Genomic DNA, 17,967 nt, shown 5'->3' with positions numbered 1-17,967 from the left:
AGTGATTATTTTTAGTGGCTTACACAGTTAATCTCTATCCTGGGTGGCATGGGACAGCCAGCAGCAAACAAGTCGATGATAATACTCTACTGTGTTTGAGCTCTGCTTTGTTTGTACTCACTGCACWTGGTTTTTAGCTTCTGTCACCCCAGTTCAGACTCCTCAGTAATTCAGTTACTAAAAACAATAAGGTATTTTCACCAAAAGTCTCCTGTCAGTGCTTATGGAGAAAATACAAAGAAATGGGTAATGTGGACCTTATGAGATACTTTATCCATACATTTTCTCTGCACTTTTGCTTCAATTTAAAATTAACCATCAAGAGAGGGATTCTTCATCTTAGCCTTTTTTGCGAATGCTTTAAGGTAGAAGAAAAAGAAAGAAAAAATATCTCAAATTCACAGACTCTACTCATAGTCTGTTCACAGTCCACAATATCCAGGGCACACTGGAACTCCACCTAGAGCAGGAAGGATATGTAAAGGTGAGAGAATGTGAACCAAAATAAAGCTTTCAGAATATTTGCTAGATATCAACTGGATAAAATGAACACTGTGTTATCAAAGACTCGATAGCATCTGACCCCTTGCAGCATTGTTTTCTTTGTACTTCTAAAATTAATMTGATTTAGTAACACAAAGAAAGTAAAAAAAATCAAAATGTATTTTTAAAAATTAGAGTTTGTGTTGTTAATATTACTGAAAGACACTCTATAAAATAGAGACAACTCTTACATTCATTTAAACTTGCAAAACTCACATTAAYATTGGTGGCTTCTTTATATTTGTTAACAGAAAATTAATTTAACACACATTTATACTTAAATAAATAYTTTTCCATTGTGTTCAAATGAGCAGGGATTTCTCCTATAGTTATGTACCCTGGTGATTAGCCATGATGATTTAAATTTMTAGTTGAATTAATAACTGTGACTTTTTTTCTTACATTCTTCAGTTGACGTCTTTAGTGCTTTGGTTACTGCCCTGAAGCTGCTGAATTTCATGTCATTTATTCTTTGAGAATAATGTATGAATCCATAGCTACARGGGAGAATGGGAGTGTGTTTAAATAAGATAAAAGGCAGCTTTTGCATTGTTCTTGTGTACCAAAGAACAAAGAGAAGGCAGAGGAGGGGGAAAGAGATCATATCATACTGTAGAGGGAAGCCTTTTTTTTTTCCTATTGTGACTGATTATTGCTTTTTAGATCATTTGCTTTCTGATTACTACCCCCACACTGTAGCTGCACAGCTTCTGGATGCTTAGGGACAATAATGGGTTGGGGTTTTTTTAAATGCTGATTAACTGGAAATTTATTATCTATTTGGAGCCAAAATTTCTGTGAAAASATATACAGACAAGCATTCTTCAGGGCAGGATGGAGATAAAAAGGAAAGCACACAGGTCACCAGGAGTGGTGACATATTCTGAAGTCAGTGACATTACTCTGTACTGGGAAGCCATTTGAACTCCATAGCTCATGAGTTTTAAATATCACATTTGCTCTCCTAACAGTCATAGTGAACAACAGCAGATGTTTTTAGAGCATAATAATTTCTTTAATACAGGAAAGAACAAAATTCTAAGGGGTCATACGCTCCATTAGGAGGTTGCAACAGTCTGATCATGTAGCTAGAAAAGGAAAGAAATTTCAGTTAGGAAATTTTCTCAGTGAGTGACTTAAAAGATGTGTTTATCAATATACTCTTCTATAATGGTGGGTCTAGGACTCTGTGATCATATTAATCAAAAATCCCTRTTCTCTCTCAGGCATGAAAAGCCGTTTCTGTGGATCCATAGTATATCCTTATCAGTAGTATATTCTGTACAGACTAACTTGATGGAGAGCAAAAGGCCAAGATTTTACTGCTCATCCTCTAAAATTACATTTCTGATTACTCAAAAATTGAGTTAGATGTATGTGTCCATTTCTTCTCCGGTGCTGAGATCCACATGTCCAGGTAACTGAGTGTACTATGACAAGCACTACCTAAATGTTAAGTGTGAATTTTTTACAAGTGGATGCAAAAAACCCCAAAAGAGATCAAATGTTGAATGCTGAAATWCATGCTTGAATAAGCTGGCCAGACTGCAGAGAAATATTTAATCTGCATCATGAGCTCCTTATTCTTAGAAGGTTATGGATCCTCTGTACCAGTATTTTTTATATACCARTATCTTTTACTGTGTGTCTTTACTCAGGTACCACAACCAGGAACACTGAAGCTGTCCCACATGCAGGAAGGCGGGTATATTTTCCAGCTAACTGTGACAGACACTGCAGGTCAGCGGAGCTCTGACAATGTCTCTGTGACCGTTCTGCCCATGGTTCATTCTGCATCAGGTGAGAAAATGACTGGAGCCATTGCCTCTGTGACACTTGGGTGTGGTATTCACAGCAGAGCAAGGGTCTTGATAGAGGCAAAAACTTTTTTCTCCACTTCCAGTGTTTTATTTCGCCCTTCTTCATTACATGATAACATCCCTTTCAGCTTTGAATCACTCTTTCAAAGTAAGGAAAYAAGCAAGCAYCACTTGTATCTTAGAGCAATAATAKTTTCAGGCACTGGATATTTGTCCTTCTATTGCTCATAAGCATGCAGAATTGGAAAAGCTAAATGCTGCCAGAGGTATCAGGTGCATTGCAACAGTTAGATGGTGTGGGCAGCATGGCTTGGGCTATAGGGAAGACACAGTTAAAATTACCTAATAGTATGCTTGAGGCAGGCTAATGATAATACTGACCTGTAGTCTAAAATTTGGCATGTTTTTTTGTTTTAATTAGTCTAAGTTTTTCTGTCTCATGGTTGTTATTGAAGCCTTATGCTACTGGGCTAACTGAAACTGGAACTGACCCATCATTTGCAAACTCTGAGCTTCAGAAACATGTAAAAAGCATAAAAAGTAGAAAGTAAGATTTTGGTGGCTGTCAGTTCTGCTCTTATATGTAATAATTTCTAATTACATTGTAATTAACAAGTTGCTAGTACAGATCTGCTTCTCTGGCACAAAGTAAAAGTTAAATAGCATTATCACCATGTTCAACACAGCAGGTGAAAATCTAGCTCTGCACCAGCATAATATGTCTATGTGAGAGGGTAGCCCCTGTGGTAATAAGCTGATATTAAAAAAAAATCTGCTTAATAATGCCTGTGTTCCAGTAATGGATGATAGAGTTGTGTTCATTAATGTTTAATTCAACTAAAGCAGCCACAGAGGTTTGCTGGTTTGTTTATTTGCTGCTGTGGGTGTCTGGGGTATCTTTTGTATGGAGCACATTGGGGATTTACTGTCTCTATTTTTCTAATTCTCCAGCTATGCTACCAATTCAGGTGGTACTGATAAAGCTAAACCAGTTCCTGATGCCTTAATACATGCAAGATCTAGTATACATGCTAYTACTAGTGCTGAAGTACAGGAGATGCATTTTCAGATTTTAGGGGCTTTAAATAGATGTCTGTATTCCTGGAGTCCATCCCTTAGCGTGGTGCAGCGTTTGGTGCACAGCAGGATAACAAAGGCTGTGACTCCCTTATGCAAATTGATTTGCTCTTGTGACACTAATCAAGCACTGAACTTGATAGTGCTTTGCAAAGTGAGGAACTACACTGCTGTTGGAGAGACAAAARCACAGATGTAAACATTTGATAATTACAGGATCAGAAAGGATTTCAGAAAAGCTTTGAGTATGCAAAATGGAATATCCAGGGATACTCTCCATTTCCAGGGGAATCTTAAGTGTTAAAGCAGGCAGCAGTCCATTCTTTCTGGTGAAAGTCATCTGTGAGAACTTAAAAGAACTCCTTTTCTGGTCTATAGTGTATTGAAGTCACTGGATTGTTGATGTCAATAAATGACAAGCATGCTTTAAGTATTTTAATTAGGATGCAGAAAACATGCCATAAAAGATCCCATGTGTTCATGTAAAACAGCATATTRTCAGAAATACAGAATGAATATGTAGTAGGAATTACGAGCTGGAGGGATGCAGTTACAGCCRCAGAGGTTTCATTTATTTATTTTCAGGACTATTCTGCATCTTTTAAGCCTAGGAAGATCTCCTTTCAGCTTAGGCCAACAGAATTTAAAGCACTGTAAGGGTGCTGCACAAGGTGTAAGGTGCATCAGCCTCCAKGCTGAGTATTCCTGTAGTAAAGAGATTGCCAGGTTAGTGACGCAAGTATCAGGAGCAGCTGTTACCTGAACTAGCTTCTGTGTCAATATGACATCACACAGTTGAGTCTGGACTTTCTTCGACTTTCTGCCTTGTTCATGGTGCTTCTTGACATAGCATGGGTTTGCTTTTTCCTCAGTGCTGCAGATTTTAGTCACTGACTCAGTATTTGCTGCTTGGATTTCTCTTTTGGTAATTTGGGACTTGTTTCTCAACAGCCTGTGTTGGGGTTTGCTCTCGCTACCAGTTTATCTGCGATGATGGCTGCTGCATTGACATCACATTTGCTTGTGATGGTGTGAGACAGTGTCCTGATGGATCAGATGAGACTTTCTGCCAGAATCGTAAGTGTGCTGGGCCACAGTGGCAAAGTAGATAGTGAAAGTAACCACAGCCTGACAGATCCAAGGGGATGATGCTGTTTCTCTGGCTTCTCTCCCTGTAAGCAAGCAGTTTGCTCCCAGTCTTTCACTGGAATTAGCACATGGGAAGGTTTAATGTCCACATACAGCAACTGCTCAGAAATTTTCTTCAAAGTATATTAAAACTGTCAAGGATCTATAAGTGACAGATTTTGTATTCAGCATTTAAAAAATCGATTTTTCACTTGCATGATGATTCTGGAACCCTGGTCTCTYTGAAAGGCTGTCTCAGAGGTACCCTTCACAGTGCTGTTACAACCTTGCAAGAATCTGAAACACTGTGACTATGCAGAGGAACCAGTTGATTCACCATCAAGCTGTTYGCTTTTGTTAGTCATCTCTCAGCATGAGTCCATGCTCAGCTAAGTGAACAAAAACTGTCAGAGGATGAATGGGCACCATGTCCAACCACTCTTTCTCTATATTTTAGTTGCTGGAGTTCACTGTAGGGGTCATGAGTGTACTCTTGTGAACCATTTTTAGGTATCTGTGACTCACATTTCATCATATATGTGAACCTGAGGAAGTTGTTTACTTTGCCTCAAGGCCCATATTGGAGAGTCTTCCTTAAGAATACTTCATTCCCTTCAACCTTGTACAAAAATTTTTGTTTCTGTTAACAGTCAGCTCAGGTCGGAAGACGGTGACACATGCAGCTCTTGGCACTACCCAGCAAAGGACTGCAGGACTGACKGAAAACACAGAGGAAAACTTCTCTGCAGAAAACACCCTGAAAGCCACTGCCAGAAATCAGCCACTACTCTCAGTGGATGCAGACATGTCTAACCAATCGCTTTCTCAGGGACCAAAKAAACAAATCAGTGGATTTGTGCCAGGTAAGAACTGACTCAGTTTCARTAAATCATTCTCCTTAAAGTAAGGAAGTGTMTTGAATYTTAAATTTAATTTAGTTGTCTTTTGGTGCCTGGCTAAGAGGAAAGAAATTTCAAACGTAAAAAAATACAAAAGAAACCRGTAATAATGAAGTTCTAAGTAGGTTTTGATTTATTATTGTCAAGTCTGGTTTTTTACTAGATGTAAAAAGAAAGTTAAAATGTAGGAATGGTAGGAAAATAATACAGTCTAAGGAACAAAATGTGTGAACTWAATACAAATTCTGCCACAGTTTCAKCTGTGTAGGCTGTTATATTAAGGCTCTGTAAAACTGTAAGGGAGTACTTCAGGAGAACGTAATAAAGTACTGGTTCAACTTGGGTGAGAGCAATTGCTTTTCTCCTAGTGCTAACTATTACTTTATTACTTCTTTTTTTTTCTTTTTTTTTTTCCTGAATTAATATTTTTACTACCATGGTGGTTTTTTTCTGAACTCTGTCTCCAGGGCAGGAGAAGTCTTTCATGACTATAGAAAAGTCCCAGGCTTTGGTAACAAGCTACCTCAGGTGTCCGTGTACTGGTCCCCAGTTTTGTTCTGCATGTAACTGCAAGCCTGTAGTGAGTTACCGTGTGATGTTACAGGCAGAGTCCCCAACCCTGGCCTTGGTAAAACTCCAGAAGCTGCAGTGAAATTGATGTGTCTTTTAAGRTTCATGCTGATGAATTACAATGATCTGAAATGGCAATTATATGAAAGCRAAACTGTGCACAGAGCCTAAAGTCAGTACAAACCCCCCACTTTTATTTCTTCATGGTATAGACTGATTCATGTGCCTCAAGACACAGCTATTTATTACAAGCATTATTTTCCAGTTACAACACAGCAGTGCTCAGTGCCCTCTGCTGCCGACTCTGGAAAAGGGCACTGCCCTGGTTCGCACCTGGGCGTTCCTTCAGGTGCTTGCACTTCATCTGTGGATCACAGAGGGAGTGAACTCTCTGCAAWGGGAGTGAAAACAATGTTCTCAAGAATTTGATGGCCTCGGTGAATGGGTATGGACTGACAGCAAAATCCTGTCTCAAATGTTATCCCCTTTTCTGACACTATAGATGACCTTGGCGCTCCTCACCGGAGTGACAAGAATTCTGAAGTCTGCTTCAAACCCTTYTAATTCACACAGTCCAGAGTGACACCTGATATGGGGCCACCCAAACTGAACATCAAACTTCCAAAGGGCTTTGCAGGCTCCAATAGAAAGTCAGCTGCTAATTCAGTCACAAAATCCATTTGACTTGTGAATCTAGGTGTCAAGCCAGAACTGAGGTCACCAACTTCAGCAACTGATATAATCAAGGGTTGTAATTGGAAGTAAAAAAAGCATTTTCACATAATAATCTTCTGCATTTACCCATTGCACAGTAACTTACTTGCACCAGTTTTGCTCTAGAGGTAGCCTTTTGCACAGCAGTAGACAAGCAAAGAAGGTTCTTATRAAACTAAAAAGTTTGATGGGATTGCAGTGATTAATGTACTGCCAGTACCTGATGTAATATTACAATTTTCAACAGGCAGGATTTCAAGCTGTTTTAATTCTTGTAGGTTTAATATTACTCTTTTGACAAGGCTCAATGAAAATTTAGATGCGTAATAATTTCCTGGTGGAGTAGAAGGATCCACCCTTTACTGACCCAGGAGCCCAGTACTTTTAACCAAAACAAGCAGCAAACAGCTCAGCGAGGTTTAAAATCACCTATGGATCAATTCCAGTGAGGGGGCATAGGGATGCTAGGTATGTGTAGGTGCATGGGTCCAAAGGGCAACTGCCAAAACCTGCTCTGAGCTGCTGTCTTCTCCTGCAGACACTTAAACTTGATAGGAGGTCCATGTTGCACATTAAGGATTCATAGGGGTCCARAGATGTTCAAGTCCTGCCATCTTGRCAAGCACCACAGTCTTTATGCAGTTGAGGAACAGGCATCTAACCTATTAAAAATCCACACAGATCCATTATTTAGACTTCTTCCCATCACTGCCATCTCAAGGAGGTTACAGACCAAATCTAATAATTACATGATACAAAAATGAGAGACACAGARATGCTGGAGCAGCTCCACCAAGCTCATCTGGAAATGTGTCCAGGAGYGCAATAATTGCTAGATGCATTTTTGAGGCGAGATAAGCAGCACTGAGCAAAAATCATACCAGCAGTCTCAAAAGTCCAGCAATTCCACTGGCAGAATCCTATTCTGAGAGGGAYTGGCTCCTGCTGCTGGTGCCAAGGTGGAACCTCTGCCTTGGAGTCGCTGAAAAGGTTCTTGTTGGACCAAGRCAATCATGTTCTTTTTGGCCTGGAGCTGACATTGCAAACATTCAGGCTTCTTACATACTACTTTACATAAATTTTGAAAATAAGCTTAAATGGTTTTAATGTCAATATGGTGAAAAGCTGTCTACTTAAGATATGTATTAGGGGATATGAGTTTACAGTGGCAGCACAGGTTCCGGCTTTCTACTTGCAAGTGCTCCATTCAGGGCTACATTTGTCTTAATTCTCAGCTGACAGTTTCAGATCATCATGGAAAAACAATCCAGGAAGGAAAACGTGATGCTCTTAAATCCAGTGACTGCAAGGCAGAGTAAGAGAAGGCGCTACCTGCTGGAGACAGCAAGTGGCTCATTCTCGCTGCCTGCTAGACTCAATGCTTGATACAGGAGCTTTCAGTTGATTTTTAAAGAAGAGAAGTTTTTCCCAAGAAGTTGCAAGACTGGGGAGTTGCTCTGTTTTTTTTTTGCATTTGTTTTTTTCTTAGTGGTGGCTAAAGTACCAGTAAAGGCATGTCCCTTCTGCTGCTTACCTCTCTATAAACAGGYTTCATCTCTGAGAATTCAATAAAGATGTCTAATAAAGGGACCTCTTTTTAAAGTAMCAGCATATTTATCTTTACTCCAAARGACCTGGGCTAAGTTGTAAYGTTTTGGACTGTGAGATAGTTCCTGGGGCAGCAGGAATACGAGTTTTCTGCCTGTAAGGGTGATACCAGGGGAACTTTGTTCCAGAATCCATTTTCTCTTAATAGTTTCTCTGTTCTAACTTTCCTTCAAGCTTCCTTGCAGTGGCTCTTCATGTTCAAATCTGATTTGATACAAACTTCTTGAAGATTTACACTAAAGTATGAAAATATGCAAGTCTCAGTTAAGGAGTGCTTAAAACTTTTGCCTGACCTAACAGAGGATCTATTCACAGTAAAAACAACAACCAACCAAAACAAAACCCAGAAGTCATTCATTGTTGATAATGGGTAAATCTTGTTCTGCACTCCTGCTTTTTCAGTGGGATTCCAGTGGCAAATCCAGGGGACCCAACAGACTGGTTTACTTTTTCCCAAGCTGGAAGGCCAAACATTTTCTTTCAAAGTCGATAACAGATGCAGAAAGAGGCATTTGATGTCAATAAAGGAGTCTTTTCTCTCTCTGCAGACATGTCTCCATGGTAAAGTATCCCAGACTGCATCTCCTGCAAAGGCCAGCACAGCATTTCTGCATGGCTGCCTCCAAATAGCTCCAGTGTTCTTCTCCAGGGAAGTTCTTAAGCCCAGCTGCATATTCTGGCACTGCTGCATTTGCAGATGAATATAGAAAACACACAGTAGCAGCACAGCACTCTGCAGTGAGCACTGGGCTGGCTTCTAATCAGTGCTGGCCAGTAGCAAACACAGTCTTGCTGACAGGCTGAATTGATGAGCAGCCTGAAGATTTGCACTCCCCAGCACAGCCAACCCAAGTGTATAAATCACCATAACAGCTTTGCATTCCCCTGGCACAGGGGCTTTGCCTCTCCCAGGCTGCCCGTGCCAGCTCTTGTGCAGTGCTGTTCAGGGCTGGGATTACAACATTTGACTGAGTGCCCAAGCCTTAGTCATGTTTTTACTGCGGAGCCACTGACAGCAGCAGCCGTAACCTAGATCAGTAATTTAGGGTAATTGAAAAGGGGTGTAAAATGCAATTTCCTCAGAACAGGCTACAAAATCAAGAGAAAGTGAAAACCAAATTAAAACCATGTAATATGCTTTATGCCAGGCTCCTAAACTTGGGGGAAATTGCTCTTTGTGTTCTAGAGATAGCAGATAAGATGCTGAGCAGCGTTGACTCTGATAGTCTCTCCAGTCATGTAAGAACAGCCACAAGTCCTAAAAAAACTCTGCAAGCTTTATTGAAGGAATTCTATTATTCTACCCTTCTAAAAATTTCCCACTAAACTTCTCTCCATATTTGCCAAATGTCTTTACAAGCATTTGACTTAAATATTCATTTTACTTAAATGGCAGGGAAACAAATTGCTAAAGCAGGCATTTAGACGCAGGTTGGAGCAGCTCTTAAGAAGAGCTGATGTCTTTTGGATAKTTCCAAAACAAAGACAAATATTCATTTAATTTCATTCAGGAAAAACAGAAGCAGAAAACAGTTGCTRGTTTTGGTGTCAGTTAGATTCAGGTGGTCTTTGTACATTTACTCATAGGATTTCTTCAAGCCCACTTTACATTCCAGGACAACAAGGAGAATGCCACAGCTTGTTTCTATGGCATTCCCTGCAGGTGAAGTTAGCGTTCACACACCCCCAGCCAAAATGACAGGGCAATAAAGCCAGAGCCTAGGAGGCTGTGTTCTGCCTTAGAGYGGGGACATTAGCATGGATCTCATGATAGTACCAATGAAACAATTTAAGCTTTAATTAGTAGTTGTGCATTTGCTGCTGCCACTGCCAGGGACAGCTTCTGCAGCTCTTCAGAGCTGCTGGTGGTGGGTAGGACTTACACATAGTGTRCGTTCCAAGCTAATTGACTTAAACACTTCCTTAACACCCACCACTATATGTAATTCCAATTACAGCATTTCACATTCATATTCTACAGATCTGGTAGCATAGTGTGTTTCTGCTGTCTCTGTCACAGTTCTGAAGGCTGCCAGCAAATACATCACAGCACAGTCAAAGTGCCCTTGCTTTTTGTTGAGGTGCATTGTGGTTTGGGATGCAAAACTGAATTTACATTTTAGCTTTAGTTTGACATTGTTTCAATTATTTCGCGTTTTTAAAAAAATTCAAGTTATACARTTGAAGAATARTTCTTAAACTGTTCTATTTTCTTTTTCCCCAGGTTTATGCACTTTRCATTATTTAATTCTAGTATCCTGTGGATAAGATTTCCTGAGTCACTGAACTGCAGTRTTAATTTATCTTGCTTGATTTTGTGCAGATAACAGTTCCTCAGGGAAAAGAACAGATGATAAAAATGGGGATGGCATAATGGTGCCAAAGAGRGATCAGCTTGGAAGTGGTCATCCAGTCCCAGAAACAGGTAAGACCAATCATGTGAATTCATTTTGAGTTACATCAGTTTTTCAGTTAGGTGCTATAGATACAGATAAAATGGCCAAGAATTGAATAATGTACTTAAATTTTCTGAACTGCCCCTAACATGACCCTACAGCCTTTCATAGCACGACTTTTTCCAGTTACTAGCATCTAAGTAAATAGATGTAATACTAGTTGTATTTTTAAAGAAAAATTTCAGGTGTTCTCTACCAGATTCTCACTGCATTAAATAAAGTGTAATTTCTCTTAACCTCATTATAGGTGCTGTGTTACCCTTAGCCTTAGGCTTGGCAATCACTGCTTTGCTGCTGCTTATGGTTGCTTGCAGACTGCGCTTAGTGAAACAGAARCTTAAAAAAGCTCGACCCATTACATCTGAAGAGTCTGATTACCTCATCAATGGGATGTATCTTTAAACATTGGATTTGAATCAGTTTTTTCTCCCCTTTCTACTGTGTCCATGAATCTCTGCTTCTATAAAAGGACCAAAATCCTTAGTTCATTTTCAAGTGTAGAAGAAGCCTACAAGATGAAGAACATACTCTTCCCCTTCAGTGATAATATAAAAAGTGGGTAGATGTGCTTGCTCAGAAAATAAGAAGTGTTCAGTCTCCAGAGAGCAGGAGTTGATTGTTGTGCAGAAGACACTGCAAGGTGGGGAGACCCCAAACTGGATGCGGGGTGCCCTTGCCCTCCCCACAGCAGCTGGGGTCTCRGCCAGGGCTGAGTGCATCCCAGGGCCAGGGCACTGGGGCAGCYAAGGCCCTGCAGCCTGGCTGTGCTGGCCGAGGCACGGGGGAGGCCTGTGCCACCTTGTTCTTCTCACTGCTGCCACCACTGTGGGGACCGAGATGCCCAGCCTAACACGTTCCTTCACCATCCAGCAGAGTCCAGGTTTTTTTGTGTTCTTCCACCTGATGCAACGGGGAGTATTTTCATTAAAGAATATGTCTTGCCTTGTTAATTAAAAGCAATTGCTATCTAAGCATCAGCTTTTGCAAAGAAAATTGGGATTTAAGGAATAAAGCATGTTCTTTTCACTCCATTTAAACCTCTGTACTGCTAGCAGAGAGCCATGCTTGCTAAATGCTGAAATGAAAAAATACAACTCCTCAGCAGATGAGCTTGGACTTCCCAGTGCTCAATAGCAGTTAYGTACTGCTGCCCAAAGAAGCTGTGGATGCCTCATTGCTGGCAGTGTTCAAGGCCAGGCTGGATGGAGCCCTGAGCAACCTGGTCTAGTGGAACGTGTCCCTGCCTATGGCAGAAGGGCTGGAACTAAATGATCTTTAAGGTCCTTTYTCAACCCAAACTCCTCTGTGATTCTGTGTACAATCCCAGAGCTGTGTCTCTCCCCAGAGCTCAGGGCTTGTTCAGCCTTTTCCATACCCAGCCCTCCACCCTCTCACAGTGTGAGAACRCAGCACGCAGCAGTTTCTACCCGAGATGCTGGAGTGTAGGATTCCTGCTGGTTATCCCATAGCTCCCTGCAAAGCTTGAAAGCTTCGGTGATCTGCCCTCACCCCAGAAAAATTCTCATAGAATTAGAGCAAGTAATTGATATGTGTGAGTGAACTGCAGATGTGTTACCAGTAAAATGTGTACAGTACATGTTATATATATATATATATATACATATACACACACACACTGTGCTGTCTGTCTTGTTTGGCTGTCCAAGGATGTCACATTCCTCATGGGTCTCAATAAAACCAGAGTCAAATAAGGCATGCATTGTTTTGTATGTCGTCTTTTGTACTTCAGTAACTTCGAGTCAGCAAGAATATTGCCATGGTATACAAATAGTTCTTCAAGTTGTTTGTTGATTACTTTATGTAAAATAGCTCTAATAAACCTATTTTATTCTTATATTTATTGCACTGTCTTTAGTTTCAGCTAYCAACTAAATTTTGTGCTACAAGACTGCATCATGAGAGCAGAAGTACATTTCTCCTTTGTGTGGAATAGCCTTATGAGAAGCTGGAACGTGTGTGGTGGGGGGAGTTGTTGAGATACTTGTWTCAGGAAGACAGAGAATGACAGGGCAGCCACCTGCATGACCTGTCTCTGGAGCAGTGCTTGAGCTGAGCAGGACAGCAGTGGCAGAGCCAGCCGTGCCAATCTCTCAGGGAATCTGGTTGCCAGTGCTCCTTGCTCGGAGCCCTTGTGCCACATGAGGCAAATTCTGGTTGGTTGTACTTTGGTGTTACAGTGGGTCCAGGACTGATGCTGCCCATTTCCAGGATGGGAGTATGGCTTCTCTTCCATCCCACTGCACAGCAGACATGGCACATAGCGCAAGACTGAAATACAGCCTGCCCATCTGGTTGAAGTATTATTTCCATCACTAAAATTGGGTTTCAATTAAGTACCTAAATGTTGTTCACCAAACCAAAGCAGCAAGAAAAGCAGTCTTTYCTGACTGTGCCCACTGTGTTCCTATTACTGAAACCCATTACCCTGGCACACRGCAGCAGAACAAAAGGTTTGGTTTTGTTCTTCCAGGCAGGACAGCAGTGAGATCTCGCACAAAGCAYAAGCCAGCCAGTACAGCCATGGTGCAAGAAGCTGCTCAGTTTTCCAGTCACTTTACCCAAGAGCAGGCTTTGTTTCTGTGCTGCTGCTAGTGGAATAAACCTTCACGCATTTTGCATGTGACAGCTGAGAATGAACACCCCAGAGCAGAGCAGAGCAGCAGACAGCAAGCATGGTACAGGAGTCRGGCTAGTTCTGTGTTAGAGTTGCCACAGTCTTCCCAGGGACTCTTCTTTCTGGGAGGGGAGATGGTGACAAGTTGCTGCCCTGCAGGCCACCAGGCTGAGGGCTGTTAGTTCCCACGTAACAGCAAACTCCACGACTGGACTGAAATAAAATTTTTATCACCTTACCAAAGAACCTGGGGGCATTGTCAGCTGGATGGGGAGCAAGACAAAGTTAGCAAATTAACAGATTGGCTTTGGCAGCTCCTGCAATTAACACACACTCTGGCCTCAATGCCATGTGTTTGCATTTAATAGTTTTAATGTTCCCTGATTTCAAATAAGTTATACTGAACTCATGAGCTAAAGCACACCTGGGACTAAGAGAAAATACTGTAGACACAGGCATCTCCCAGCCATTGCCTCCTGCTGACACCACTTCTGTAGCCCCTTYCCAGCCACTCCCGAGCTGGGGCTCTCCCTCTGATGACAAAGGAGCGCTCAGAGCCGGCAGTGCTTCTAGCCCATGTTCATGGCTGCGTTGCTAAAACTGCACTCACGGCCTCKCATGCAGACCTCGGAGCTGGGGAGTTTTACACGGTCACAGATCACAGAATAATCTGAGTGGAAWGGGACCCACAAGTGTTAATCCTGCAGCAGAAGTGAGACACTGTGTGGAAATGGTCACTATTTGAAGTCTGTCAGATCTGTTCTGCCTGTCCTAAACTCTGAAGTGTGTCTAACCASATAGCTGTGAGTATGCTCAGTCCACCTATTCTTACCAGCATCTTAGAGACAGGTAAGCACAGAATATTGGTTACAATGATTGCATAGCCCTGTGCATATTGCTCTTCTATGTATTAGGAGAGGTCATTAACATTTATTTTATCAATGTATTTTAATACTGATCAGGATTCTTATTTCATTGGGACTGCTTTTCTCAACTGTTTTGCCTTTTGGACAGCTTAAGGGTGTAAATTACTTCAGTGTAATACTTACCTAGGTTTGATCCATATTTAGAAATAAGGGATTTTTTTCCATAATATGGGCTGCTTGCTGTCCACTACTGCAGGGGATCCAAGCCTAAACATCCCGCTGTAATCATTCCATAGCACTGTAGGATAATAGCAGAGGCAGTTCCAAGAGCACATTTGCAAAACAAAAAAGCTGAAATAGGTCAGTGTGATGCTCCATTTGCTTTTCAAATCCTAGATAAAGGATCGGAGTTTCAATCCCAAACGGCACAGAGCCAGTCAGAGGCAGGAACCAATAGCAACGCAAACACGCCACCCCAAAACAAAGGGAGAGCCTTTCTAGTAAGCCCCGACAGAATCCACAGTCATGCATCACTGAGACTGTGCTGGCTGTTTTTATGAGCATCAGGAATTGGGATTTTTCAGTTTCTGATGGCAAAAGCTAAAAGAATAAGAGCAAAGGAAAAGCTAGGGAAGATTCAGAGTGTGCTGACATGCATAAAGACCAGAGAGAGGCAAAAAACAAAGAGTAATGAGCATGAAAGAAAAGAACCCACAAAACAATCATTCTAAAGAGGGAAATGTGCTGTAAACAGGGACTATTTAGAGGGGGGGAAAATGTGTAAAAGTAACTGCTATGTGTTTGTCAAGTAATTATTTAAGTCAAAAAGTGAGCTGCACTCTGCACTGGAGCCCTGAAACACAGAGAAATCTAGAATGACTGGATCAGCACAAGAAGACACTTCAGAAACAAGTTTTTTAGGATACCCACTAAGATTTTAATTTTTGCACTTGTAAGGCTCCTGGCTGACATTTATAAACCACTCATAAATCAATGAAAAGTGTATTTTGAACAAGCTGGGAAAAAAACCGACAAGGCAGAAAGGTTTGGTGAAGAACTAAGAGTCACAACTTGCTTGGCCAACACAAATGTGTAATCCTGTTCTAAAGAGGGCAGAGCAAGAAATTTTRACATAACTCTTAAAAATACTGGAGCCCAGTGTGTTAAAGAGATGCATTTAAGGTATCTACACTCAAAACAAATGACTGGACAATACACATAGAGAGGGAGCAGAGAACTTGAATGGGTGCAGGACTGGAAAGGATTTGAAAGCAGGCAGCCCAGTGGAAGTTTGGGCCTGTAGGGAAAGCCCAAGGTTAACTCTGTGCCCAAGAAATGGCCATCCTGAAGCTGCCTCTATATCCAGAGGAGAAGAGCTTCTCTAGAGCTCTGATCCAAGCAGTAGCCTAGGCAGATGTTCTGAATCACCCATTTTCCCAATCAGACACCTTTGAGAGTGYTCTCCTAGTCCATAAGGCACCTACAAAATGTTACTGATTAATCTCAGCTGCCCCTTCTCCATTATAGCTGAAAAAGCTTTTGGCAGAACACACTAAACAAGAAATGTGACCTGTTCCTAGGAAAAATACATGAAATGCACACATAAAACCAAACAGGGATGAAAAAAGGATTTCAGCTTCTCAGAAGCATTAGGGAATGTTTTCAAGAGTAGCTACCAGTTGCTGGTAGAAGGGTCAGTTGCTCAGAAGCATATGATGAAAATTGCTGGACTACAAAGAAACCTTRGAGGATTGAAGTGAGGTCTCAGAGTAACTCCATCAACAGTCTCTATGAAAATACTCTGTTGTTGCTATAACAGTTTTGCTAAAAGACATGTGATTGTCTACAATTCTAAGTTTGATGTGATGAGACAAAGTTATTTTCATATCTCCTTCCTGAAGCTTTCAGGTAATTCTCAATGGGCAGCTGGATCTCCTCCATACATATTTATATTTCAGCAATAACTGTGTCCACTCAATTCAYAATTTAAAGAAATACAATTTTGGTTCCTGAGCACATCCTGCTGAGCATCTCATTAACACCCTGCCAAGAGCATGAGAAAACAGTAATTGCCTTTYGTTGGAAAGTTAAGAGTGCATCAGCTGCATGATGAATTTGTGCTGTGTAAAAAACTGCTACCTGYAACAGAAGGCAGCCCTGTATGCCAAGGATGATGTGTGTGGGGTAAACAGGCCAGGTAGACGAAAGTTTACATCACCTCTGCCTGCATAAGGCATAGTTTAAGTCCATGGCTGAGGCAGAGAACCCCAAACTTTGCCAGTTGGGGGGTTTGAGTACACAAATGTGTGGGGTTTACAGTAGAGGCAAAGTGGGGTTATGATACCTTAAGAGTGTCWGTGCACTTCCCACAACTGCTCTGCAGTTCACAACCTTTCACATTTAAAAGCATATGGACAAAAACTCAAATAGAGCCAACAAAATATACAAACCCACAAAACCAACTTAAAGCTCACACTTGAAACCATCTATTGTATACCACAGTACTTAAACTCTGGTTCACCCTTCCTGATCTATGAAATCTGAACATTCTGAAATGCAAAAGACCAAATTCAGAGCTCATCATCTCCTGCCTCCCCCTGTGCACATTYCATCTTTGGGGCAACACTTTCCCTCTGAATTTTTTTGTTTGCTTCTGCACAATGTGCTTGTGTGACCTCACCATYTGCCTTTTCTCTGAACCAGGACCACCCCTCATTCACTTCAGCAGAATATCTCTACCACATTGCTTTGGACAGGGATCAAGGGTTCCATAAAGCTAACTAGAATTATTCATCTTTTAAGCTGCATCATATGTTCAAAATCAGCTAAAAAAAMCAAAGCTACAAATCATAAACATGGCTTGCATTACTCATGCAAAATTATGTCAAAATTAAGAAGGAATTGTGTCACGTCCTCTTTCTGTGAACTGCATTTAAATCAAAAGCAGCACAGCCTATGGCACATTAATGAGTAAAAGGAAGAAAACATTGCTACTGTAAGAATGGGTTAACACCCTTCTTCCTGGCAGGAAGAAGAATACTAGTTCAGAATTTTCCTGAGTATTTTACTTTAYCTCTTTGTGCTGATGGTTAATTCCACAGTCCCTACACACTCAAAAATCCTGGAGCTTGTCACCCTGTCACAAAAACACTGCACATGTGGAGAGAACTGCTGCCAGCTGGAAGCTCCAGAGCCTACCACATAGAGCCCCACTGGCTGCAGGCATTATTGCCCATTTCAAACTTGATGACTACAAAGCATTTCAGGAATCATCCAGGTGGCTTCATCAGCAGTGCTGGTGCTCATGCGCTGTGTGCTGCTTTCCCTCCAGAAAAAATCATGTTTTACAGGCTCTGTGACCTCAAGCCAGCTGACCAGTTTGGATGGAAAATGTAAATAAGCAGGTCATTCCTGCTACAATAACAGAAAGCATCCATAAGGCAACATCAAACTCCTCTCTAGAGAAYCCACAACTGTTGGTGGGCTTTCAAGATACAGGTATTTGCTTTCCAGATCTTCTACTGTCTGGATCCCAGAAACAGCTGGATAAGCATCTCAGCAGCTCCGCCAACCCGTTCTCCCAAACTGTTCTGGCTTAGAGGTGATAGTAACAGCCCAACGAAGCATGACTGTACCTCTTATAAAAAGATA

At 41.4% G+C, this 17,967-nt stretch overlaps 1 protein-coding gene across 1 annotated transcript in view; it reads left to right on the top strand.

The window, feature by feature from the left end:
* Positions 1-12,650, top strand: part of LRP11 (LDL receptor related protein 11) — a gene marked incomplete at its 5' end in the record, with an annotated part of 18,489 nt that extends 5,839 nt beyond the window's left edge. Inside the window, 5 exons of the mRNA XM_057364453.1 lie at positions 2,202-2,343; positions 4,392-4,517; positions 5,219-5,431; positions 10,683-10,784; positions 11,063-12,650. Of these exons, the coding sequence (XP_057220436.1) occupies positions 2,202-2,343; positions 4,392-4,517; positions 5,219-5,431; positions 10,683-10,784; positions 11,063-11,217 (738 nt within the window). The remainder of the gene's footprint in view (positions 1-2,201; positions 2,344-4,391; positions 4,518-5,218; positions 5,432-10,682; positions 10,785-11,062) is intronic.
* Between the last annotated feature and the right edge of the window lie 5,317 nt (positions 12,651-17,967).

This window comes from Malurus melanocephalus, unplaced genomic scaffold, assembly GCF_030028575.1.
Source record: "Malurus melanocephalus ecotype Western Australia unplaced genomic scaffold, MMel_1.1 scaffold_38, whole genome shotgun sequence".
Lineage (NCBI taxonomy): Eukaryota > Metazoa > Chordata > Aves > Passeriformes > Maluridae > Malurus > Malurus melanocephalus.
Note: the sequence above shows the minus strand (reverse complement) of the source record. Positions and strands in the feature narration are given on the sequence as shown.